Below are 25742 nucleotides of genomic sequence, written 5' to 3'. Positions count from 1 at the left end.
GCAACACATGTTCCTGCCCGTGGTAAAGAATGACATTTGGAAAATACGGAAAACTCTAAAAATACCAACCATAATGCCGTATCTCAGAGATAAATATTCTACATAATCTGGCTGATTTTGTGCCAACAGTTTTTGCAATATATATGTGTATATATTTGATTCTTGACAGAACTGGAATCACACTGAATATACCACTGTGTGCCTTCATTATTTTTTTCTTACTTAGGCTCATATTGTAAGCATTTTTGTGGGTTGTGAAAAATTCCCTAGCTTCATCATTTTGAATGCCTGGGGAATCTTCTATTGTGTAGGTCTATTATAATGCCTTTTAACCAACCCCTGTCTTCTAGGAAATTGTAATGCCCTACTACTGTAAGCTGTATTTCAATGAACACCTTTGTACATGGATCTTTGACTGTAAGTTTCAGAAGGCAGAGTCTAAATCTAGTTTATCCGCTGCTGTATGTTTTGTGTCTAGCACATTGTTGGACAAGGTGTCAATGCTCATTGTTTGAATACAGACTGGGTCCCTGTGTGACGAACTCTCTGAATCTTTCTGGAGAAGAGATTGCCAGTAGGTAGGGTTGCATGATGTGTTTTCATTTATTTAATGTTTCCTGATTATTGAGAGAGACAGAGACAGAGAGCGAGCGGGGGAGGGGCAGAGAGAGAGGGAGTCACAGAAGCCGAAGCAGGCTCCAGGCTCTGAGCGGTCCGCACGGAGCCCGACGCGGGGCCCGAACCCACAAACCGAGAGATCACGACCTGAGCCGAAGCCCGACACTTAACGGACCGAGCCACCCAGGTGCTCCGCATCCTGTATTTTAAATGGCAACACTACCAGTATGAAATTACAAGGTCAAAACGCTTAGCACAGTTCTAAAGAGACGACTGGAATGGAAAGCATGCATTTCAGACTCTGTGATCCACAGGCTAATAAAGTAGAGCGTGCTGTGGGCATTTTGCTTTGAAGAATTCATTTTGGTATTGGTAAATCAAACATGGTCTCTGGTTTAATGGCTTACAAGCCATATTAAGTAATGAAACTGTGTCTACATGTAGTTCGCAATTTGATGAAAACAGACTCATTTATTAGTTCTACATACTTAATAAATGTATCCTCCTCCACACAATTAAAAACCTCATCATCGTTACACAGATGCTGTCTGCCTGGAACAGGTGACGTTTACCAGTTTAATTTGATCAAGTGTCTCCCAAGCGCCCACTCCAGCCTGGACCCCGTGTTATGTGCTAGAAACACAGAGATGCCTAATGATCCACTCTGACCTCAAGAAGATCTATCTAGACAGGAAGACTCGTGGGCAGTGTGGCATGCTAGTGCTTGGCATATGGAGGTAGTTAGTACATATCTGTTGGATGGATGGATGGATGGATGGATAGAGTTTGGCCAAAGCGATATCAGTAAAACAACGTCGAAGGTGTAGAGATGGGAGAGCAGGGAAGCCTTCTAAGAGGAAGTGACATTTAAATGATGACCAGGAACCTTCCAGGCCGAGGGATGAAGGGAACAGCAAGGGCTGTCAGGTTGAAAAGCGTGCGGTTCCAAGGGGAAGGTGGGCAGAGGGGCACGGCGGGAGATACGGAGGTTGGTGGGAGTGGATGTTGGGCAGGGGATGCTTGAGTTAGCCTTTGGCTGATCACGAATGACTTGTTAGATGGTTTGGTTCCCCCAGAGCAGACCCTAAGATGCAGATCTGTGTGCGTGCGGCTTCTTTGGGAATCGATCGCAAAGATGGGAGGAAGAAGGAGGAAGTGGGGCAGAGGCAGGGGAGGGAGGGAAGCTTGTAAAATGGCTCCCCCCGGTGAACAGCTGGACCCATCGTTGGTGGGGACGAGAGACCATGTGGACAATGCTAATACTCATCATCCCATCAAGAGGGGAGGGAGCTCAGGAATTTGCCCCCCAACCCCCTTGCTCATGAGTTGAGGGATGCTCCCAGGTCAGTAACTCCCAGATGCTTCCAGCCTACCCATGCAAGGGCCCACTTCAAATGAGAGAATGACCTCGGTGAGTGCCGGCATGAATCGGGACTGCGCACCGACCTTGGGCAGGGATGTGGTATATGGGTGGCGTCTGGATGTCTGCCACACAGCCCTAGTGGGTCGCAGCCTGGACCCCAGCAAGCCAACTCTGTGACTAGACAAGGAGAACAGCCCTCTTCCAGTGACTTAGGGCCATCAACTATTCCTGCCTGGGGTGTGTGCTGCTTCCTGAAGCCCACAGTGAGCTTCCTGCTTTTGACATAATCGCCTCCTTGTCTCTGCTTAAATGTCATTCGCTCAGGGAGGCCGTCTTTGAAGATTCAATCTGCATCTTTCTTCCTGTTTACTCTCTCTGCATCTTGAGCCTTTCTTTTTAGAGATGTAAAATATTATATATAATATAGGATATTTATATAATTACCTATACTACGTAACAATAAATACTACATAATACCTTGTAATATGCGTGTATTTATACAAACAAAATGTGCATCTGTATCCGTATATATACACATACGCACACGCATGTTTAGAAAATAGGGTGTATGTATATAGGTATCTGTTTGCCGCTTGGTTCTGTGCCTGTCTCCCTTATGTGCCACTGCATTCTAGACACCCGCCGTGGTGCCTGGCACATAGTAAACACCCAGTGAAGGTCTGCCGGGTGCATAGATAGGATCCACTGCCTGTGTCGTGCACTTGCTGTCAGAGGAGGCTCCATCCCCACGATTGTCCCCCTTCCCAGCCCCGGGCTTCAAGGTGCTGTCATCTCTCCATGCTGCGGGGTCCTGAGGCTACAGGAGAGCCCTGAGTAGCAGGGAGTAAGACTGGCCTCTGTCTGGCCCTGAAGGGGAGGCTGGGTCTTGGCATTGAACTTGCAGCCGCTTCGCATCGTGGGGATGGGCTCTGGAGAACAAGGCTCCTTTCAGTGCCTTTTCTCCAGGCTTAAAATATTTGCCGTCCTTAATGCATTCCTGACTGGATGTATCCCCTAATCGCCTCAAATCCAGGATTTCAGCCTCACCGGTGTAATTAATTCCCGGGAAGGTTCAGAACTTTTTGTGGGAGAACTCGGGGGCCCCTGGGAAATACGGATTGCCAGATAAAATCTGTATTGGCTAAATCTGGCCACCCTACTGGGATCGACCTTCTGTCGGGGCTCCGGACAAGTGAGGAGTAACGCTCTCCCCCCCGCCCTCAACTCCCGCCCAAGCTTCACTCCTGCCCTCCCACTGCCACCTGGCTTCTCAGGCCAACGTGACCCTATATGCCACCGAAAAAGACAGCTGGTCACAAGGTAGCTTCAAGGCTCCCAAAATAGACAACAGGCAGAAGCACTGAGCAGATGGGTAGACCCATACCTGCTGTCACCTTCCTCGTCTCCCGACCTACCTTAGTGGTTTAAAACACAGGCTTAGAGAAAGACCCACCCGCCTGTGATTTCTGTACTTCCATCTTTGCCAAGCGTGCGACTTTGGAGAGCCGCCTCAGTTTCCTAAGCAAGCCTCAGTTTCCTAAATCTCAAAATGCATTGATGATCATAGTATATACCTCACAGAGTTGCTGTGAGCATAAATTAAAAAATGGGTACAAGACATTCGACAGCATACTTGTGAAAAAGTTAAGAACAAAATGGATTTCCATGCCTAATTTTACGTATCTATAATACATATGTTATACATAAAATTCATAAATATATACATATACATAAAAACTTGATGGGGCGGGTGCCTCAGTAGGTTGAGTATCCGACTTCGGCTCAGGTCATGATCTCGCTTTTCATGGGTTCAGACCCAGCATCGGGCTCTGTGCTGACAACTCAGAGCCTGGAGCCTGCTTTGGATTCTGTGTCTCCATCTCTCTCTGCCCCTCCCCTGCTCATGCTCTGTGTCTCTCTGTCTCTCAAAAAATAAAAGAAGACTAAAAAAAAAAAAAATTGTTTCAATAAAAAAATTCACAAAATTTGAAAAGTTGGACATCGGAATTTGACAATTAAAACATCATTTCTGACAGCAGCACAATTAAAAATAGCTAAGTGGGGATGGAGGGCGCCTGGGTGGCTCAGCCAGTTAAGCATCTGACCCGTGATTTCGGCTCAGGTCATGATCTTGAGGTTTCGTGGATTCAAGCCCCACGTCGGGCTCTGCACTGGCAGCGCAGAGCCTGCTTAGGATTCTCTATCCTCTCCCTCTCTGCCCACCCGCACTGTCTCTGTCTCGCAAAATGAATAAACTTAAAAAGAAATACAGAATAGGGGCGCCTGGGTGGTGCAGTCGGTTAAGCGTCCGACTTCAGCCAGGTCACGATCTCGCGGTCCGTGAGTTCGAGCCCCGCGTCGGGCTCTGGGCTGATGGCTCAGAGCCTGGAGCCTGTTTCCGATTCTGTGTCTCCCTCTCTCTCTGCCCCTCCCCCGTTCATGCTCTGTCTCTCTCTGTCCCAAAAATAAATAAACGTTGAAAAAAAAAATTAAAAAAAAAAAAGAAATACAAAATAAACTAAAAATAGCTAAGTGGATATTGCATGCCAGGTGGCGCATGGACCCCTGGCATACATACATCGGTTTTCCTAGCAAATGCTAAGACGTGTACAAGATCATTCTTCCATTACTATCGTCTCTGAGGTAGGGTGGGAGTTGCACGTGATCACGGGCGCTGTTTACCGTGTGCCCACTGGGGCCGGCGGCGTGCCGAGGATGCTATCACCTTGCTAACCGCAGGACACTGTCTCGCACACAAGGGGACAGGGACTCAGAAAGCTTGAGCAAGTGGGTTCAGACCATCCGGTTAGTTGCCAGAGCTGACAGGCAAACACAGGTGGGTCTGGCGTCCGAGACTCTGAACTTCTGGGCCGTGATAAGCATAAACTCACCTGTATCAGTACAGGGGACCGAAACGAATAGTCATGCGTTCCTTACATCCATAGTCGATGTGATTACACCTCGCGGAGCACCATCACACCAAGGCAGTGGCATCTAATTCCCGTGTGAACTTCTGTTCTAAGGAAGCTCTTGGGATCACCGGTTCTCAAAACTCGAGCTTGTGCTGGAGTCCCCCGGGAGGGGGGGGTGCTTGTTAAAACCCAGATTGTGGGCCCCATCCCGGTTTCTGATTCTTCAGTAGGTCTGCGCGGGGCCCAAGAACTGGCATTTCTAACAAGTGCCCGGGTGATGCTGACGGTCCAGGGACCACACTTTGGAAACCACTGACTCAACTCTCTGAATGCTCACATCAACGCTTCATGATGAAGACAAGGAAAGTGGGGTCCCAAGAGGTTAAGTAACTTGCTCTGGTCAAAAGAAATACACCTTTAACCTTTCAGTTGAGCTTCTCTTCTTTAAGCCGATCCCAGAATCATGTCACTTTTCTCTCCCTGATGCTGGTGGCAAAGCCCACCACGGGAGACTAAAGCCCGGGGCTCCATTTCCCCAGCTCAGGGCCGTGTTGTGAAGGTATTCCGATGTTCGGGCTGGCACACATCCTGGGTTTGTTAATACCAAGAGAAGCCCCAGTGATTTGGGAAGAAAACAAATATTCACCCGCTCCCATATTCATCCACATACTCAACCTGTAAGCATTCGTTAGTTCCTTCTGGACACTCGGCAGACTTCTAGACAATAGGAGGATTCTCAGAACGGAGGAAATGATCTTCCTGAACTCAGTGAGTCTGGGGCTCTGCAGCAAGGTCTAAATGGGGGCCATCGCTGAGGAACTCAAGGATGGACCAGGTAGGCCAACAGGTTTGCACGGGCTACAGATACCATGTCGGATCGTAGTAACGGTCGCTGCAGTAATCGTCGTGGGCCAAGTTCCCTGAAGAAGGACTCTGAGTGGAGATCTGCATGCAGGGTGTTTACTGGGGAGTACCCTTGGGAAGAGCATCTGCCAAGGAATGAGCGAAACAGGACTGGGCAGAAAGGGGAGGTTGAGCTGTGGTACGGTCGCAAGAGATGCTTAAGCTTGTCCCACAAGTTGCTCCAAAGCTGGGCTAGCCCTTCAGAGTTGTCCCCGTTGGGGCGAGGGGACTGTAGCCACAGTGATGGGAACAGAGGCCGCCCCAGCAAGGGTCAGGAAACTTGACAAGGCAGCTCCCTTCCCCCGAGGGCTTTTTCTGGGAAGGACACAGTCCTCAAGAGGCAACCCACCCACAGCAGCTACGGGAAGTGGCCCCTCAGTCCTGAAGGGCCTTTTGGATGGCACATCACAGCATCCACTAGTTTTACTAGGTGACATTTATTCAGTACTCACGGTGGCCAGGCGTTATTTGAATGTTTTACACCCATTGATCCGTTCAGGGCTCCCACTACTCTGAGGTGGGTAGAACCACCCATGTTATCCACGAAGAAAGTAAAGCACAGCGAAGTCACAAGTCCTAGAAACTAGGATTCAAATTTAGGAAGTCTGCCCCAAAGACCGAATGCCTAAACAACCATTGTTAACTGTTTCTCTAACTCTCTAAAAGTTTGAAGAAGGGGGCCCAGGGTTAGGGGAATGGGTGCTGGTGACGCGAGAGACAGGTTAGGAAGTTTGCATCCGGGAGGTAAAGAAGAAAACATCACAAGGAGACACAGGATCGCCAAGGGAAGTGGACGGACAGGACCTTAGAAACCATGGGGCCTTCCTCATTTTCCTGATCAAATATTGAGTCTACCTTATTTTACAGAAGAAGCAGTGGGTCTGCCTCCTTTTACAGGAAAATCTGAGGCACAACGATGGCAAAGGGCTCACCCAGGGTTACACCGTGACGATAGCAGCCCAAAGCACGGAGTCCTGGCTGCTGCCCTCCCTCTCACTGTTCTAATGAGGGAAGTTGGAGCGAACATTCTGGAACTTAGCCATCTTGAAATCACTAGCAGACACGCTGTTTCTAAAGGCTCAATCTATTCACCCTCTGGCAACACAGGAACTTATGAAAATGTCAACCATGAGTTAAATCTCTGCTCAAAACCCTCTACGACTCCACATGGCTTTTAGGACAAGGATAAGGATGAGACTGTCAGCATGGCTGCTATGGGGTCACTTACCTGCCAATCATTCACTGTCACTTCTTTGTGCAGATTCCGTGTCATTGCCCATTCCTGTAACCTCCCATCCCTCCTCCCTTCACCGTTCTTACCTCCCGGTCTCCTGCTCATCCTTAGATACCAGCTCTAAGTTTCCTCCTAAGCACAGTCACCTCTGATCCCCAGAGTGCCTTGGTGTTTGGGTCCCAGGTGCTTGGGTCCCACGTTCTATAGTCACAGCACCCTGTACTCCTACGACAGTACCTATCACTACTGCCATCAGGGATCCACATGCCTCTGGGAAATATGCATCATATCTCTGAGACGGCAGGCTTCAGGAGGGGGTGGGGGGGAGAGAGAGAGAGGAAGAGAGGGAAGGAAGGAGAAAGAGAGGGAAGAAGAGAGACTGAAAGGCAGAGAGACAGAGAACGAGAAGCAAGCACGAGAGATGCAGACAGAGAAACAAAAAGCTAGACAAATGGAAAGAGAACCAGGCAAAGAGAGATGCGAGAGAGGTGGGGGGTGCGGGTCATGACCAAGTGCGGTGAGTGTGGGCCGGGAAAGGGGGAGGTAGGGTGGGGGGACTCCAGCTTGGGTGAGCAAAGGTGGGGTTCACATTTCCCCTCGCTATCCGATCGATCGCACAGTTGAGAAGCCCAGGCGCGTGTTGAATGGGGGGTGAGTCAGGGGCAGCAGTGGGTATCATGGCGTGCACCGCGGGGTGCGAGGGCACCCAGAGCCTGCTGGTGTCCGTGAGAACAGATGAGCCTGCTCCTTGCTGTGCATCTCACTCTTTCCCAGCTGAACTGACTTGGCATCTTAATGAGGGCAATAATATTCTGCAAAGCAACTGCGCCCTTTGGGTGTGTCACTGGGAAGTCGATGGGTCCTTAGGGTCCGATAAACTCAGCAAAGCCTAGTTCGTGTGTTTGGAGTTCTCGGCACGTGTCCAAGGGCTAGAATTACAGAGCGAGATTCTCCTTAATGTCTAATTATGTCTTCATGTTTGAGGAGAGTGATGTCTGGGACGGGGCCCATGTGATGACCCCACTAACACCGTGCAGCCGGCCGTCAGGGAAGACACACGGACGGGGCGGAGATCGGCGCGGGCTGCCTGCTGCCCCAGGTTTCAACAACCAGCCGCCAGCTGAGTGTCCTATTTGCTGCCCACTGGCTTCTGGCTATAAATGCCAGAGTGCTGTTGAATAATATTTTCTAATCAGATAACAGTAATTATAACATGATGGTAATAATACCGCTAATGAGAGCCTCTGACACTTGAGTTTTCTGTGCACCAGATAGCATACCAAGCCCATCCCATAACGCTCTTTTAAAACACCATATAAAAAGTAGGAGATAGGTATTACATCCATTTTCTACAGATGAAGAAACAGGGTCCGGTGAAGTTAAAGTACTTGTTCAAGGTCTCTCCCCTGGACCCCAGAGAAGCTAGGATGAAAACCAGTGGTGACCCCAGAATCGGGACCTTTTTGTTTCATGCTATCTTTGTAACTTAAATGCTGTTTTTTGGGCCCCGTTCTTGCCTCCTTCTCCTTTTTCTTCCTTCATTCCCTCTACAAAGCCGACACCACTGTGTCAGGTCCTGGCTCGGTGCTCAGGATACAGGGATGAAGAGATCACACCATCCCTGCCTGCACCAACCCAGCGGCCATGGCTTCCTTTCGGCTAGATGGTCAGGACCAAGGGCAGCTCCGGTGCTGAATGTGCCTGGCTCCTCAAGAAGTTGCCCATGTCCCAAGAAGATCCTCCCCTCTTCCTGAGGAGCCTTGAGTTCCTGGGCAACCCCAGGTTGTCCTCAGCTCTTGGGGGAAGAACCCCACCAACCAAACCCATGGAGTGGAATCCATTCCAGCTCACTCTAAGCAGAAGCAGGGTCTCTACCAGCGTCACCAACCCGTCAACACCACCTCGTACTTGAAAACATGGGTCCTGTATTCAAAGGGACCCGAGTTCATAAACCAGCTCTTCCTCTGCATAGCTGTGGGAGTGGGAGCAAGTTACTTAACCTCTCTGTGTCTCAGTTTCTTTGTGAAAATGAGGATGTGATAGTATCTGCCTCATGGACGGTGTACGGAAATTGCTGGGCTCCTTCTAATCTAGGCCTTATCCCCTTGTGAACTGATACATTTATTCCATGACCAATGAATGCACGAATCCCATCTCAGGGGCCAAATTTAACCTTTCTAATATTTATGATAAAGATGGTTTCTTTGACCCAATCATGATTTACTGTAAAGGAGTTAAAAGCAGCTAGAGTAAAGATCAAATGAGGCTTTTGCAGACACAGACGTTGCTCAGAAGACGTGTTTTTAGACATATTTCTCCTTAACCTAAGGCATACTGCTGACGTGGGGAACCCAAGCACCGGCCGCCGGCCTCAGAGGTTTCCAGGAGCAGAGACGTGAGGCATCGCTCACCAAAGCACCTGTGACATTTAGGAAGGTGAGGGCCTTATTCTTGGGGTCTTGAGAGGACAGGGTGTTAGGCATCCCAGAGTCCTCAGGCTGGAGCCCTTGGTGCTGACGCTGCCCTTGCGTGTCTCCTCGTACCTTTGATTATTCATGAAGGAGATGACAGAGCCACTTTGTTGTCTTTAAATTTTCAGAGGCTTCGCTTCCTCGTGTTGTAGATCCCGGGAGGTGGGAGGTCTTGCTCTCGTGAAGTCCTCCTTGTCCGGGGTACAACGTGGGGCAGGCAGAAGAAACAGGGGCAGGTGCCCACCTTCCCAAGGCCATGGCTGTGGTGTACTGTCAACGGCACTGGATCGGGGGTTCCTGGCCCTGGACATATGCATTCAGATTTGATCCTTCCTACTAATTAACTTTGCAGGCTTGGAAACAAAACCTGACCTCTTAACCTAGGAAATCGTAATCGCTAAGCTTCACTGGGTGTTTATCACGTGCCAAGCACCGCCCCAAGTTCACAAGCACCACCGAAGGCTGGCACTAATATCACCTCCATTTTACAGGCGAGGAAGTTGAGTCTTAGGGTGGTTGGGAAGGTGGGGCAGGGAGTCTGTGTCTAGAGCTCGTGCCCCATCTCTTCACTGTCAAGTGCTATCCAGTGGGTTCCAATGGGGGCGGGCTGTTAGGACGGCTACATGAGTCATGTTTTCAAAGACTCTATATGCAGCTATGGTTTGTTCGGCCCAAGCTGGTATCTGTCTTTGTTTCCTTCCTGATCTCAGGTCTCATGCATGTACCTGCTAGCTGGGGTGCTGAAGGACACAGACTGACCACCTGCTGGACCACAGAATGACGGAGGGGGTGATGGGTGGGGCGGCCACAGGGCCATGAAAAGGGGGCCTCATCCAATGAGTAATGGACACCAAATGCAGACAAAAACATCTGCAAAAAATATGCAGAACGTTGGACGGCCTGAGCAAGGACACGGAGGGCCTCTTAATAGATTGGAATTTACAAGATCCCGAGAAATGATTCCCCCCACCCCCACCCCGGGATTAACTCAATGACAGGGCTCTCCTCAGCTCAGCAAATAACTTTTCTAGAACACAGAAGAACGGCCTGCAACAGCTTTTTGAAACACCAATGTTTGCTGCACTTATCATATAGCAAGGAATAGGCACAAAAAGGATAAGACCCAGGTGCTCCGATGGAGGGGGCTTGGAGGTTGGGGGAAGGGAGAAGATGAGCAAAGCAACACATAATAATGACAAGAGTTAACGCTCCGTGTCTGGTTTTATGTGAGGTGCTTCCTAAGCATCAACCCAGTCGACAGACACAAAAACCCACTGAGGAGTAAATGTACCGTTATCATTCCCGTTACGTGAATGAGGAAACTGAGACGCTGAGTAGCCCTGCCCCCCTGCCCGAGGAGGTGAGCCGTGGATGTAGACTGTCTGCCTCCAGGGCCCGTGCCTTCACCCTGGGGACAGCGGAGGGAGGAGGCGGGCACAGCCTGGGGATGCAGGGACGTCAGATGCCCTCTGTGTGCAGGAAAGGAAACGCAACGCTCGCGGCTGTAACAGGTGATCCCAGGAATCTCAGCAGTTAAGGCAACAGAAGTTTCTTCCTCCCCCTGCTCACATACAGTCTAAGTGGCGGTGGGGGAGGGGCGGCGACACGACAGGGCAGGAAAAGGCAGGAACCGAGGGTCCTGGGCAGATGGAGACTCCGCTGTCTTTAACGTATGCTCCGGGTCAGCCTCACCATCTGCCAGGAAACTAGGAAGACAGCACAGAGGGTCTCACAAGAAGGGGCACAAGGTTAGCGGTGGGCATCACATGGAGGCCTCTGCCGTGGCCCATGGGTTTGAGCTCAGGGGTGTGGCCCCAGCTAGATGCAGGGCCCGGCAGGGAGGGGTGGCTTGAAAATGCAGTCCCTGGCTGGGTGGCCATCTTGGCCACGTGCCTATGGAAGCTTCGAGTCCTGTGTCCCCAAAAGAAGAGGGATAGGGAGAAGTGGCCAGGGAGAAAGACAAGATCCAGATGATGAGGGCCATTTTGGGGCCAAGAAGCTAAGGAGACTGAACTCTGTCCTCCCAACAGTGGGAGTGTCCGTGGGTCATAAGGAGTGACAAGAGAAGACTGGGGTGTTGGCCGCCAGTAGAGCTGACTTAGGAGGCTGTGCACAGAAAGGCAGTCAAATGGCCGTTGCAGTAAAGTGGGTGAGAGAGACCGGGGCCATGATGAAAGCAGCAGGAGACGCGGCAGAGAACGGCAGGTAGCTATAGGGAAGGTCCTACGGTCTGTAATTCTTTGTGCCTACCCCTGCCTCTATGTCTCATGAATGCCCTACCTTCCACTTCCACCTCTGTCTCCACTCTTGTCTATCTGCTTATCCTCCAGAGATCACAGTGCAAATGCCACATCCTTGGGGGAACCCCCCCACCGCCGACTTCACCCCTCACCTCTACCCCAGGTCATTTCCCTATTACAAGCACTCTTTTGGCTTCTTTTTCCCTTTCCTAGCACTTGGCAAAGTTATTCCTGTGATTATTTGATTTATATGCCCACCTTTGATTTATAGGGCATCTCACTGAATGAAGAAAATCTGGTGTTTTTCTATGTTGAACGCCTAGTGCCTAATCCAGTGTCTGGAACTGAGTGGGCCCTTGCTACCTCTGGGCTGGATGAGTGAATGAATAAAGGAACGAATCAAAGGATGTGGAAACTTCTTGCATGCAGGAGAAGGGCTCACTGTGATTCCTGGATTGCTGGCTAGATTAGTTGGGTAGATGTTAGTGCCTTCCACGATCAATGACAGGTTTGTTTTCAACAAAATATTCTCATGTAGTGATTTTGCAGATGGTCGTTGTCTTTTCTGCTAAAATAGAATGGCTATCTGATATGTCCAAATCCTCCAACACGTGGGGACCCCCACTCTCCCCAGGCTCTGACCGTGTAATGCTAATGGTTAGTTGGCCACTCAGGGGGGACCCCGTGAGGTAGGGCAGCCTCAGAGTGCCCCCTCCAAAGATCCTGGCTCTCCTTTCTGTGGTTCTTCTTCGAAGTGATTTGAACGACACTGGAAATGCCCCATCTATAATGAATAGAATTTAATAATTGAGCAGTAGCCACGTAACTGTGTCTGAAAGTTGAGCTCTGCTTTCCTTTCCAAGATCTCTGGCCCGTCTCAGGCTGCCTTCTCTCTGTTCAGCTGAGATGATGAAAAGGTAAAAGGATGCCAAAAACTGGAAAGCATCAAATGTCAGTCACGGAAGCAAATACCCAGAGGGTGACGGTCACGCTGATCTCCAGAAACTGAGCACATCCCAATCGAGATGCTCCAAGTCCTAGCAGCTCGTTAAACGGGATGGGCGGTAAAACCCTCGTGAAGTTCCTGACACGAGCCCCACTCGGTTACTTATTTTGTTCCTTTTCCTTTAAGAGGTTGTAAGCCCGTTTTCAACTGGGTTCTAAAGATGGGATTAACTTATCTGGTTCTGCTATTGTCAGGGGCAAAGTGCCTTCAAAGATGTGACAGAGCAGTGTAGACACTGGGGCAGTTCCACTGAGAAAGTATTCTACTCTGGACAGGACTGTTTTCCTACGCAGTCGTTTCTCCTTATCCGCGGTTTTGCTTTCCACGGTTTCAGCTGCCCGCGCTCAACCTGGATCCGGAAGCAGGTGACCCTCCTTCTGACGGATCATCAGAAACTCAGTAGGAGCCTCACGCTGCCTCCCAACGCTGACGCCATTCGCCTCACGGCACGTCACGTCACCACGTAGGCATCGGAGCGTCTCACGTCATCACAAGAGCGGTGAGTACAGTACAATATTTTGAGATCCCCTTCCTATAACTTTTATTACAATATAAGTTGCAGCGGTTTTGTTTCTTGCTGTGGTTGTTAACCTCTTACTGCGCCTAATTTATAAATTAAACTTTGTCACAGGTGTGTACGTGTAGGAACAAGCACGGTCTGCACAGGGTCTGGTACTACCTGCGGTTCTGGGCATCCGCGGCGGGTCTTGGAAAGTACCCCCTTGGAGAAGGCGGGGACGGCTGTGCCGTATTAGTGTCCTTCGAAATCACAGTTCAGGCTGGTGTTCCACACGTCCTGTCTGCAAATTCCCCAGCCTTGGATAAAAATCAGACAGGGGTCTTGGCGCCATGAGAGCTGCAAACTTCATGTTAACTCGATCTGGGAAACTTTATCCTAATTAGATCTAATCTCTGTCATCCTATCAACATCAAGTCAGAAAACATACACCTGGGCCACAGCCCTCGGCCCTACCGTCAGCACTGGGTAGAGGTTGAACAAGCATCTGTCAGGCAAATGAATAAATGAAGGGAGGAATGATTTGGGTTCTCCCGAGACTCCAGGCTGTCGAGTGGAGACAGGATAGGTTTTGGCATCAGCCAGAGTAGGGTGTTGAGTCCTAGTTTTGCTGCTGGCTGTGCGCGCTCCGCAGTGAGAAGGGAGGCAGCCCAGGGAAGGTGGCTGTATTCATTTCTCATTACCGTAAATTACCACACATAGTGGCTCCAGAAAAACAGATTTATTCTATTTCTTTCTGGAGATCAGAAATCCAAAATGGATTTCACTCGGCTAAAATCAAAGCGTTCCTTCTGGAAGCTCCAGGGGAAGAACGCATCGCCCTGTCTTTTCCAGCCATCTAGAGACCGCCCACCTGCCTTGGCTTGTGGTCTCTTCCTCCATCAGCAAAGTCAGCAGTGTAGCATCTTTAAATCTCTTTCTGGCTCTTCCACCTCCCTTTTCTATCCGTAAGGACCCTTGTGGTGACATGGGGGGCCACCTGGACAATCCAGGATCTTCTGTCCATCTCAAGGTCCTTACCTTAATCACATTTGCAAAATTCCTTGGCCATGTAAGGTTAAGTACTCACTTCAGGGATTAGAGCACAGATCGTCTGCGGGAGGTCACTCTCCTGTTACCACAGCAAACATGAGCCAGAGGCTGCGCTTACCAGATTTGCCCCACAGTGGTGAGAAGCGCCCCCATTCCTCCCCAGGATGCTACAGATAACACATAAAATGTATTCCCTAGGGAGGTCCCCCCCCAACCACGAGAATAGTGGCTGGTTGTGTTCTTGGGAGGGACCTAGCTCTGCCTGGGAGTGTCTCACTGGTCTTTCCCTGGCGGGGCAATGGAATGGTCTGGGCTCTTCCGAGGACTCCTTTTTGTTGTTGTTGTTGTTTTGAGGGAGAAAGAGAGCATGAGCAGGGAGGAGGAGCAGAGAGAAACAGAGAATCCCAAGCAGGTTCCATGTTCATTGTGGAACCTGGCACGGGGCTCGATCCCACCAACCCTGGGATCTTGACCTGAGCTGAAATCAAGAGTCGGATGCTCAACTGACCGAGCCACCCAGGCATCCCCGCCCTAGGACTCTTTGGTTTTTGTCAGAGAGTGTCAACTCCACCCAGCTTGGTTGAGTGTTCATACGCATGGATGTGCACTTCGTCAAAAGTCTTTCCTTTAATGGTCACCTTGAACTCAGTGCTCCACACCACCGATCAAATCTTGGTTGGGAGAAATACCATTCAAGGAGACCCACTCGCCTGAGAGATGGGCCGCCCAATGACACCTTTAAACTCTCTGTAGGTTAAGCCAGACTACATCCTTTTGGCCCCAAGGTATCTGCTTTCACTAAATTTTGCTTTATTTTGGTGCTACTAGATGACGTTAGGGGTACACCATAAGAAAAGCATCACAGAAATAGCTGCATGTATTACAACACTATTGTTGAGGGCAGTTTATTGCGTATTGCATACATGTCTTATGAGAAACCGCAGAGAAATATTTCCCTGGTCTCAAAACCCAGCACTGGGTACGGTTTTCCCCTAGTAACTGGTTTGTTTCCTTCAAATGAACACTAGCTTGCATGGCTGGTTGTTCTTCCCTCTTTGCGCTCACTATTAGGAAGGAAAAGTCCGCAGCAAAGCTTTAGGACGTCAGAGTCTGCATTATGGGCACACAGACTTCTCTTCGTACCTCCTCGTCCCTTCCCCCGGTTTGCTTTCACATGTTTCACTCTTTGGATCTTTACCGTGATAGTGTCTAGAAGCCCTGAATAAAGCATGACAGGAACTTTTGTTATTTCCCAAGGTTTTCTTCCCTTTTGTGAGACAGACACGTGCCCCCGATGCACGCCTCTTTGTTCCAGGAACAAACTCAAAATGAAAAAAAAAAAAAAAAAAAAGAAAAAACATCAGAAAGAACACATCATCAGTGCCAATGTTTAAACACTGGCTCTCAGCAGAACGGGGTGCGGCACCACTGTAAAGAGGGGAGCTTCTGTTGTTAATATGAAAACCAGTCTCTGGCACTTGGTATGCTGAGCACACGGAGATCATAAATGCCAGCATTCTAAATGGCTTGCTTGCTGTTAGTAGATTCACTGGCACTGAAACCCATTTCTTTTCTAAGGATGTTTAGCTTTTATTATATCTTTACTCATGGTCAAAAGACATCAGCAAATTTGCTAAGGTGATTGAAGATATTCCTTAAGTTTCACGACTTTGCCTTCACGTTTTTGTACGTGAGTTCGTCTTCTTGGAGAGCAAAACAGAAATGCGCTTTCTACTGCATAAGGTTTTGATAGTTGTAGAAAGCCCAGATAAGGAAAGAATGAAGGTTAGCGGAACCTCGGCGGAAAACATCTTTATGGATAGACCCAAGCGTATGAATTCATTTCTGAGCTCATCAAACCACAAAATCACCAATACTGAGAGCAACCCTACTCAAGGGTGTATCAGGACCTTCTCTTTTTAATCTCCAACCCATAGAATCCAGAACATAGAATGTATTCAATAAACACTTGTTGAATTAATGAGTTATACTTCTCGTGCTCAGAAAGACTAGAGCTCTACTCTGACTCCAGTAGACCGTGATGGGAACACAGTGCTTACCACGTGGCAGGCGTGTAATACGGACTGAGTGCCTGGGGCTGAGACACATCCAAACCATGGAAGAAATTTCTGCCATCCCTGAGCTCTAAGGCAGCAACTTTGTATTTCCATTATTTCTCCCCTTACCAAAGCCACAGCTGACAGGTGATATTAGCAGGTTCACCTACTCGCACAGACATTCTTAGGTTTATGTGTGATGCCCAGCGTGCTAATACAATCTCCATCCACCTCTCCCACTCAAGAAAATAGATCAGAACACAAATGAATAAGGATGTCATTAATATGGGAACAACCTAGAATCCATGGCACCTTACTGAAGAAGTAAATCATCCACCATTTTGGTGTTTCGGATCACACCGGTAGTACATGACTTATAAGCCGTTGCACAATGATCGACATAATAGTCCATTGTGACACCAAGACTGAAACCATCCCTGAGACCCACTGAGTCCTAACATGCCATCTCGGAGACTTTTCAAACTCCAGAGGCTCATTCTACCCCCAGCGCAATCATCTATATGAGCCATGCATATGTGCTTCATCCAGAACCACAGAGATCATCCCTACTGATGGACAATAGCTCACATAAGAACCTCACTGTCAACTGGGTATCAGTCCACCTTCACCATAACGATACTGAGGAAGAGGACGTGCAACCAACCAACTTACCACACCACCGCCAGCTGAGTGTACCAGCACGGACATTCCTTCTCGGAGGTTGGCAACTTCGAAGAGCATCATGTAGGCTGTGACGAAGTTCATGGGGAATGCGGCAGCCTCTGAGAAGCTCATGTCATCTGGGATCTTGTAGACAAATTCCACTGGCGTGCAGACCACCTCTGCCCAGGCATTGTAATTGACAAATGCCATGACACGGTCCCCGATCTGGGCACGAGGAAGCACATGGTTAATGGAAGCTTCCTACTCTTTCCTGAAAGATTTCTCAAATACTCTTAAGAACCTGATGAAAACTATAGATTCCTTCCCAGAAAAAAAGCCCAAACCCTCAAACATGCACACCCTCACCGGCCTCCCAATTCCAAGGCATTTGCAGGTGCTCTGAAGCCCATCTATGAAAACTTGCCAGGAGTCATAGCAGCCAGGTTCTCCATCTGCCTTCTGAAGCTTTCCTATACAATGTCACCACATCACACACCGTGGAATACTGGTGTCAGAATCTCATTTGACCAACTCAGCCTCTCGTCCCATCTCTGTTTTGGAGTGGAGGAAAACTAAGCCATAAGGCAGTTTACACGGGCGGGGCTAGGTTATCTCCTCTCATCTGTTTCCTGCCACTCCACGTGGACTCCCTGCCAGGCTAGTGCATTGGGATATTTGCATCAAAGCCTAGCACCGGATTACCGATCACAGTAGAGGTAAAACGTGGTGCATCAGAAGAAGCCATGGAAACCTAAGTGCAGGAGACTGAACAAGAACAGCCAAACTTAGAGCAAACTAGGGAGATGCCGCCAGGTATGAAGAATAACCTTTTTTGGACATGTGTTATATGTCAGGTGTTGTCCTAGGGGTGTCACATGTGTTTTTGGTTTTTGGGTTTTTTTTTTAATTTTTTTGATGTTTATTTATTTATTTTTTTTTTTTGAGAGAGAGAGAGAGAGACAGAACGTGAGCAGGGGAGGGGCAGAGAGAGAGGGAGACACAGACTCTGAAGCAGGCTCCAGGCTCAGCACTGTCAGCACAGAGCCCGACGCGGGGCTCGAACCCCCAAACCGTGAGATCATGACCTGAGTCGAAGTCAGACGGTTAACTGACCGAGCCACCCAGGCGCCCCGGGTGTCACATGTTTTAACTCGTCTAATCTTTACAAACCGCTATGAAGGCATGGCTGAATGCGTGTTCTTTTCACCAGTTTTTTACATAGCCAGACATCATGCAAAAAAAAAAAAAAAAAAAAAGTGGAGGAGTGGCATTCTTCCCTTTAAAGTCGTTCAGCTGATATGGTAAGCTTTTTCATAGTATATCATTATTAAAGGGAAATACAACTAAGTGAACTGATATTGATGACTTGTATGAACTGCTCAGTGCTGGTTAAGCTGGCCCACTCTGCTATTTGGTGTTAGTTGCTTGTAGTCTCTGACTTTCAAAATGCAGTATTCAGATTGCTGTGGTCGTAGCGAATTTTCAGTCAATGAATGGCTTTCATACACATGTGCTTTAGTTTCATATACTGACAATTGAGCCTCCTGTTTTATTTTCTCTTAGCTTAGCATTTCTCTTCATCCCCTCCTCAACAAACAACAACAAAAGCCTCCTATGAGATGGGTGTGTAAGAGCTCGCATTGCAGATGAAGGATTATAGATTTTACAGACATTTATATTGAGGCCAAGAGACATGAAAGCACCTGCCCAAGGTCAAGTAGCTAGGGAGTAGCTGAGCCAGGAGTTGAGTCTACCAAGGCTGACTCCAGATACGAATGATTAATTCATCACACCTGAGGTACATGCTACAGAGACCTATTTTTCTAAAGGTGTCTACCAAGGAACCTACCACTTTTGGGAATATTGGTGTACCTCTTTAAGCCTCCGTTTCTTCAGCCGTAAAATGAGTATGATGTTAGGAAAGGGTCCTCACAGAGACGAAATAACATAACACACATGCCGTACTCTTGGCACGGGGCATGTAAAGCGAGGAAAGAACAATCATTGTTGACTCTTTGAGAGAACAGATGGGTTCCTGGCCTCGTGGAACTCCCAGCTCAATGATCGCACACTGAATACAGACCTATTTCACGAACTAGAAGGAATGGCTGTCTAACGAAAGAACTGACGGAAAGGAAAGGCTATTCCCTGGCAGTGAGTGTCCCAATCCCTGGAAGGGTTGAAGGCCAAATGATGATTGTTGAGAGTTACCATCTTACATGCAACTGCTTGGGCCAGAGGATAACCAAGGTCTAACACTGGCATTCTCTTTTGCACTGAATCATGCAAACCGAAGATCCAAAAATACCATGGAGTAGCCGATGACCCCCAGTGTCCACACAGAGGACAATGAAGAGTAGTTTAACCACCTTGACAGGGCTGATCACACTGTCACAGGGCTGACTGCTCCAGTCTCTTATTCAGCTTTGCTCCATGAAAATGGCAAGAGTGGCTTGGCAGGCCATCACATCAGCCCCAGCCTGAGTCCAGAGGTAGGCAGCTCTTTTGTTGTTTTTTGTTTCAAATATCCAGTTGACCTCATTATTTGATTTTGTTAATAAAAAGAAGTTCGTCCTGGGCGGTTGAGCCCGAATTATTCCTTTACCACCGTACCTCTGGAGACAACTTTTCAAGCCTCCCTTGCAATGGATCAAACCAACAGAGCTATTCAGTGTGTTGTTTCGTGAAATCCCATCTCCAACATGATTGAAAAAACTAAATCAGAATTCTAGGGGGAAAATTAGTACTGGCTTTCCCCCAAGCCACACCCTGACTGGAAACCTGTAGGTGGCTTCTTTCATTTGTTTGTCCAGCTGGCAGACACTGGAGGGACGCGGGGGTGAGGGGTAGGGTGCTGCCACTGGTTATATTGCTTACCTGGGGACCGAAAATGCAAAGCCATATGAAAGAAAGGAAAAAGTGCATTTACTTCTTCCTCAACACTTTCCTCCTCGATTATCTGGAAACCAGTGGCAAAATGACGAGTGGGATGAGACTTTCAGACATTCGTCACAATGAATTTGGAGCATACTAATACTTGCAGAGTGTATTTGAGACTGCTGCTCAGTCTCAAGGGCTGAGCCAAGGGCTTTTTGGCATTCCATTTATAAGATTTTCCTTCCTGCATTTAGCCCTGCAGCATTTGCAGGTTGGGAGCAGGGGCGAAGAACATGGGATCGTAAGAAGAGTCGGTTCCAGATTCAACTACCTTTGCGTTGACCTCACCGGAAACAACCGCACCCTTCTGAACTTCATCTCCAAAGGGACAATAGCAGTATTTACCTCGCAGCATTGTGGTAAGGCTGAAAAAGAATGATTTGCCCATGTTTCTGGTTCTGCCGGGTTCTCACATGTTAGCTCGGTTCGTTTCTCCCTGGGGGAGCCCTTAAGTTATGAGCGAGAGCTCTCGTATCTGATTGGCATTGGTTTTCCTCACTCCAAACGGCTGCGGTTTTGTGCGATTGATTTGCCCACAGTTTTTCAGTCATTAGAGACCGGATTCTGTTTGATTTGCATTACCGTGGTAGGAAGGGTCATATGTCTTTTCATCGATTAAAAATTTTTTATTATAGAGAATTGTAAACACTTACAAAATAGTCAGAAAAATATAACCCTTTTTATCCGTTGCCCTATTTCCAAAGCTATCAATCCACGGCCAATTCTCCTTCGTTGACAGGTACTTCTACCCTTTGCCTTTAAAATCATCGTTTAAAAGCGTCACCTCCCCAGTGTCTGAAATAATGGTTTATAAAAGATTACTTAAATGCATCAGTTAAGTAGATACCTAAGGGAACCAAATTATGAAATACAGAGGCTATTTCTCCCTAGCTGCTATGTTGTGTCGTCGATTTTTGCACCTGAGGTACGGGGGAGATGGGAGCCATGCGCAGGGTGAGGGAGTATGCCCACCTGGTTGACCCGAGGCGACACGGTCTTGTTCAGCTGTATTACATGAAGAAAAGGGAAACTTTCTTTTCCTGGGCCACTTCCCAGACTGTTCCCAGGAGCAACCAAGATGGTGCATGAGAAATGCACAGGGTATGTGGAAAATCTATTATTTATAAACACTGTTAAAAAAAAAAAAACCCTAACAATAAGACAACAGTCCTCACACACACATGTTCTCGCAAGCATTTTTTGCCTCATCTTTTCTGATCGCAACAGATTCCAGATAGGTATTACTTCTTCCGTCATTAGCCAAAACATTACCTCGTATCCTTTCACGCTGTCCCCCAGAGCTTCCACGATCCCAGAACACTCAAATCCTGGCACCAGGGGAGTCTTAGGAGGGTTATCGATGTTCCCTTGTCGCACCATCAAGTCAATGAAGTTTAATCCACTGTGAACGACAAATTTGAAAAGAGAGACATTCAAAATGAGAGCCAAGAGAACACAATGACCTGACTTTTCTTCCATTCCCTTCTCGTCCCTCCTTCCCTTGCCCCATTCCTCCCTCCTTTCTTTTTTTTTTTTTCTTTTTTCTTCCTGGCAAAATATGCCTAATAGTAAGTCATTTGGCTGGACCTCACTAATAAAGCAAAACAGTTATCTCTCTAGATAAGGGATGCTTTCCTGGCAGTTAAAATAGCCATCGCAGAGGTGGCCTTCCAATTCAAAAGACCGCCCCTTTGTCCCCTCAGAGCCTGCTTAATCTAACAACATGTACTAAATAGCCCAGTCATTAGCCATGCTAACACTTTGTCAAGGGTAAAGAATATACTAGGAAGAAGTGATAAGAAGACACAGGGAAAGCAGCCAGACATAATGGCCATCAGCCAATCTACTGAGAATCAGAGAGAAAAAAGACCAATTTAAAAGGTCTTGGAACAACTGTCACACATCAGTCATCACAGAAACTCCTAGCAGCACTGTGCCATATACAACGCCCATAACGGCGAATATGAACGACAGAGAGACTACGTTATGTCTAACGGGGGGGACGGTAACTAGAAGAAGTGAGATCAAACGGATAGACCAATGGATATGGTAATACTGAAGAGACTGTTTGGAAAATCTTAGTTCTCTCTGGATGAGAAAAGTGATTAGTGGTTTCCATTAACATATTACTTTTGAAATAGGAAAGTTATCATTAAGATATATTAAACCACCTCTTTGGAAAACTATATACTTGATTTTCGTGAGAATAATGCCAATGCTCCAAACTGTTGTCTTTTTTGAGAGCTACTCTTGGAAAGTGCATTGAATACTCATTAACTAATCAAATGAGAAAACACATCCCACTGAATGTGTTTTTTTTTCTACCGGATGCTCTAATGTACTTCCTGTTTTCATAAGCCACCATCTTAAGAAAGTCTGGGGTTATAGAAACCAGACTCTTCCGTGTGGCCCATTAGCATCTGGCCACAGCTTCTTTTCCAAGCAAGACTGCTCGAACTACTTTTAAAACACAGCTTGTCCATTCCTCTCTCCACCTCTGTGGAGCCAAGGAAACATCAAATTGTACCTATGGCTCCTGGCCTCCACTCCTCAGTCCCATCCACAGAGAATGGATAATGGCGACGAGGGTGACTTCCTTGAAAGGTGGGCTCAAAAGGAGCCACCTTCCCAAGGTTTTGCTGTGCACACATCAGGCAAGTTTCACAACTGCCCCGGCTGAAGTATCACTGATGTGTGTCCCCCTTGAAGGCAGCTGCATGCCTCGTATTTCTTTGCTTCCAGAGTGCCCGGCATGCACCAGGCCCGCAGCAACATAGCAGGCGCTCAAGAAAATCTGCTGAATGGAGGAATACGTGTGAGTATTCAAACACAGGTGCTGCCAGATTGAGTACTAACTCCAAACTGGTGCAGCCACTCTGGAAAACCGTATGGGGGTTCCTCAAAAAATTCAAAATAGAACTACCCGCCGACCAAGCAATTGCACTACTTAGGAATTCATCCAAAGGATACAAAAATGCCGATCTGAAAGGACGCACACACCCCAATGTGGATAGCAGCGCTATCCACAATAGCCAAATTACGGAAAGAGCCCAAATGACCATCGATTGATGAATAAATAAGGAAGATGTGGTATATATGATGGAACATTACTCAGCGATCAGGAAGAATGAAATCTTGCCATTTGCAACAACAACGTGGGTGGAACTGGAAGGTATTATGCTAAGCGAAATAAGTCAGAGAAAGACAGAGACCGTGATTTCATTCATATGTGGAATTTGAGACACACAACAGATGAACATAGGGGAAGGGAAGGAAAATAAGATAAAAACAGAGAGAGGGCAAACCATAAGAGACTCTTAAATACAGAGAACAAGCTGAGGGTTGCTGGAGGGGAGGTGGGTGGGGCAGATGTGTTAAATGGGTGATGGGCATTAAGGAGGGCACTTTTTGGGACGAGCACTGGGTATCATATGTTAAGTGATGAATCACTGGGTTCTACTCCCGAAGCCAAGACTATACTGTATGTGAAATAGCTTGAATTTAAATTAAAAAAAAAAAAAGTGTCCAAGGGATGCTCAGAGTAACAGACACATTTCTGAAATGTGCATGGAGACTCCCAAAGATCTACTTTAATGGTTAACAGTTCTGAGGGTCATTGATTAGCCAAATTGTTCTCCAGTAGTGTGGCCACTTTCTTAAGAGCTTGGAGAGGCCCTGGGCACAATTTCCAATGCCATCACTTCTCCCTCTGTAACCTTGGACAAGTTCCTCAGCCTCTGTAAGCCTCCATTTCTTCGTCGGTAAAGTGGAGGCTTATGATAGTACCTGTCTCGCAGGGGTGTCGGGAAAATTAATGACAGTTAAACACCTAAGCATAATGCCAGGTACGGAGTAAGTTTCAATAAATGCTAGCATTTAAATTTGTATCTTAAGAAGGCGCAGTACGTGACACGTTTTAGGAAGACTCCCACGAAATAAGGGTTAAAGATAGTTTCAGAGCTGCGATGGGCAAACCTCTGCTATCCATGAACTTCACTTCTGCGAAACAGCCCATCTTCCAACAAAACCAAATATATAAAGCATCGCTATATAACAATAAAAGGAGTTTCTACGTCCCAAATCAAGCACTTCATCTCGGTTCGCGCATATTTTAGCTCACTGTCTTTTCCTCTGTGTGAATACCTCTGGTTTCCCAAGACCCTGATGGAGAAATGCCAGAAGAAATTCCTTAACAGTTCTGTACACATGCTAGTCCCCTGGAGAAGGTTTCATCCTAGACGCTTGTTATGCTCTTAAATCGGGCTGCCTTCAACCCCCATCCAGCACGAAGTGGGCACACTGATTCCAAACTGAGAGCCAGCTACTCAATTCCAGTGAGAAGGGCGAAGTAAGACTGACTTAGCCACCCGTCTTCAGGAAAGGAACGTGAAGCGGGTATATATCCCAGGGGACGGGGAACGGGTCAGTGTTTATCTCCACACAAAGAGGTGGTGAACAGTTGTTAATGGAGTACCTTGACACGTCGTACCAAACCCGTTTCAAGGTCCCTGCCCACGCACCTGCTCCTGGTATGGATAAAGCTAGCATTTACTGAGGGTTCAATTTGTGGCAGGAACTGTGCTAAGTGCTTTACTTTTGTTATTTAAGGCTCAGCAGTACTCCTAGGAAGTATGAACTGTCACATCTATTTTTCAGCTGAGAAAACCGAGGCTAAGCAAGATTAAGTAACGCCACATCTTTAGAAACGGTCAAAATCAGGCTTTGTATGCGAGCCACGTCTAGAACTTGAGCCCTGACATACAACGCCGTGTTGCCCATTTCTGGGAACTTCACTCACCACCCTTGCTAAAGCGACACATCCAAGGGGCCACGATTGTAACTTCGTCTCTCTCTGACAGCTGATTGCAGCACTGGTGGGCCCAGTGTCGGAGGAGTGGCCATTCCTGACCTAAGCAGGAATCCGTCTCTTCGTCTGAAATAAATAAGCTGATCTAAGAATTGGGTGTTCTCTCAAAAACTCTGAATTGGGACATACGCACCAAGAAAACAACTCATCATCGTCAAGGACACGGAAAGATAAAACTAGGGACCTAGTGACCTGTGCCCCAGGGAAGCGTAGGTTAAAAAAGCCGGTAGGTAGGGAAATGAAAAGAAAAGAAAAGCAGAGGAAGCAACTCAACGACCTGTCCCAGAGTGGACTCACAGATGCCATCGCCAAGTTGCCGAGAATGCCAAGTGCTTGGTGAAGCCCAGGCCCAGCACGCCTCCTACCCCCTGATTGTCAAGAAATCCTTTGCTACTCCACACCTGTCTTTAGAACCTCTTTGTTTGAGTTATGTGTGTGGTCACTGTCTCATGAAACCAAAAGATACACACAAAAACAAATACCATAATCAATAACCCTAAGTCATCCACTGGACAGACATTACTGACCTCATTTTTTAAAAATATTTTATTTATTTTGAGAGAGGGAGAGGGAAAGAGTACGAGCAGGGGAGGGGCAGACAGCACAGAGCCTGATGTGGGGATCGATCTGATGAATCGTGAAATTGTGACCAGAGAGAAATCAAGAGTTGGACGCTTAACCACCTGAGCCGCTCAGGGGCCCGCCCCAACCTCATTTTGTTTTTTTTTTTTAGAAAATACCTGTAACGTCGTGTAGAGATAATATTATTTGCCCAAGGCCTTGCACACAGTGAAGAGTGAAGCCACGGGCTTAAACCGGAGTCTAACACTTCTTTTTCCAAGCAATATGCCTTCTTAATTGTAGTTTCTAGTATTCTCTAAGATAATCTGATTTTCACTTGGAAATTGTTTTGGGATGGCAA

The 25742-nt window shown here is 47.7% G+C and overlaps 1 protein-coding gene and 1 non-coding gene across 2 annotated transcripts in view; one reads left to right on the top strand and one right to left on the bottom strand.

Moving 5' to 3' along the window:
* Positions 1 to 25742, bottom strand: part of VAT1L (vesicle amine transport 1 like) — a 149680-nt gene that overhangs the window by 104421 nt on the left and 19517 nt on the right. The window contains exons 2-3 of the mRNA XM_045439815.1: positions 21226 to 21355; positions 17026 to 17241 (exon numbers count right to left, since the gene is read on the bottom strand). Coding sequence (XP_045295771.1) covers positions 17026 to 17241; positions 21226 to 21355 — 346 coding nt within the window. The remainder of the gene's footprint in view (positions 1 to 17025; positions 17242 to 21225; positions 21356 to 25742) is intronic.
* On the top strand, positions 18197 to 18361 carry LOC123579541. Its single transcript, XR_006702839.1, has one exon. It is a non-coding gene; the product is annotated as a small nucleolar RNA SNORA15 (small nucleolar RNA).

The sequence above is a fragment of the Leopardus geoffroyi genome, chromosome E2, assembly GCF_018350155.1.
Source record: "Leopardus geoffroyi isolate Oge1 chromosome E2, O.geoffroyi_Oge1_pat1.0, whole genome shotgun sequence".
Classification (NCBI taxonomy): domain Eukaryota; kingdom Metazoa; phylum Chordata; class Mammalia; order Carnivora; family Felidae; genus Leopardus; species Leopardus geoffroyi.
This window is presented reverse-complemented; position numbering and strand designations above follow the sequence as displayed.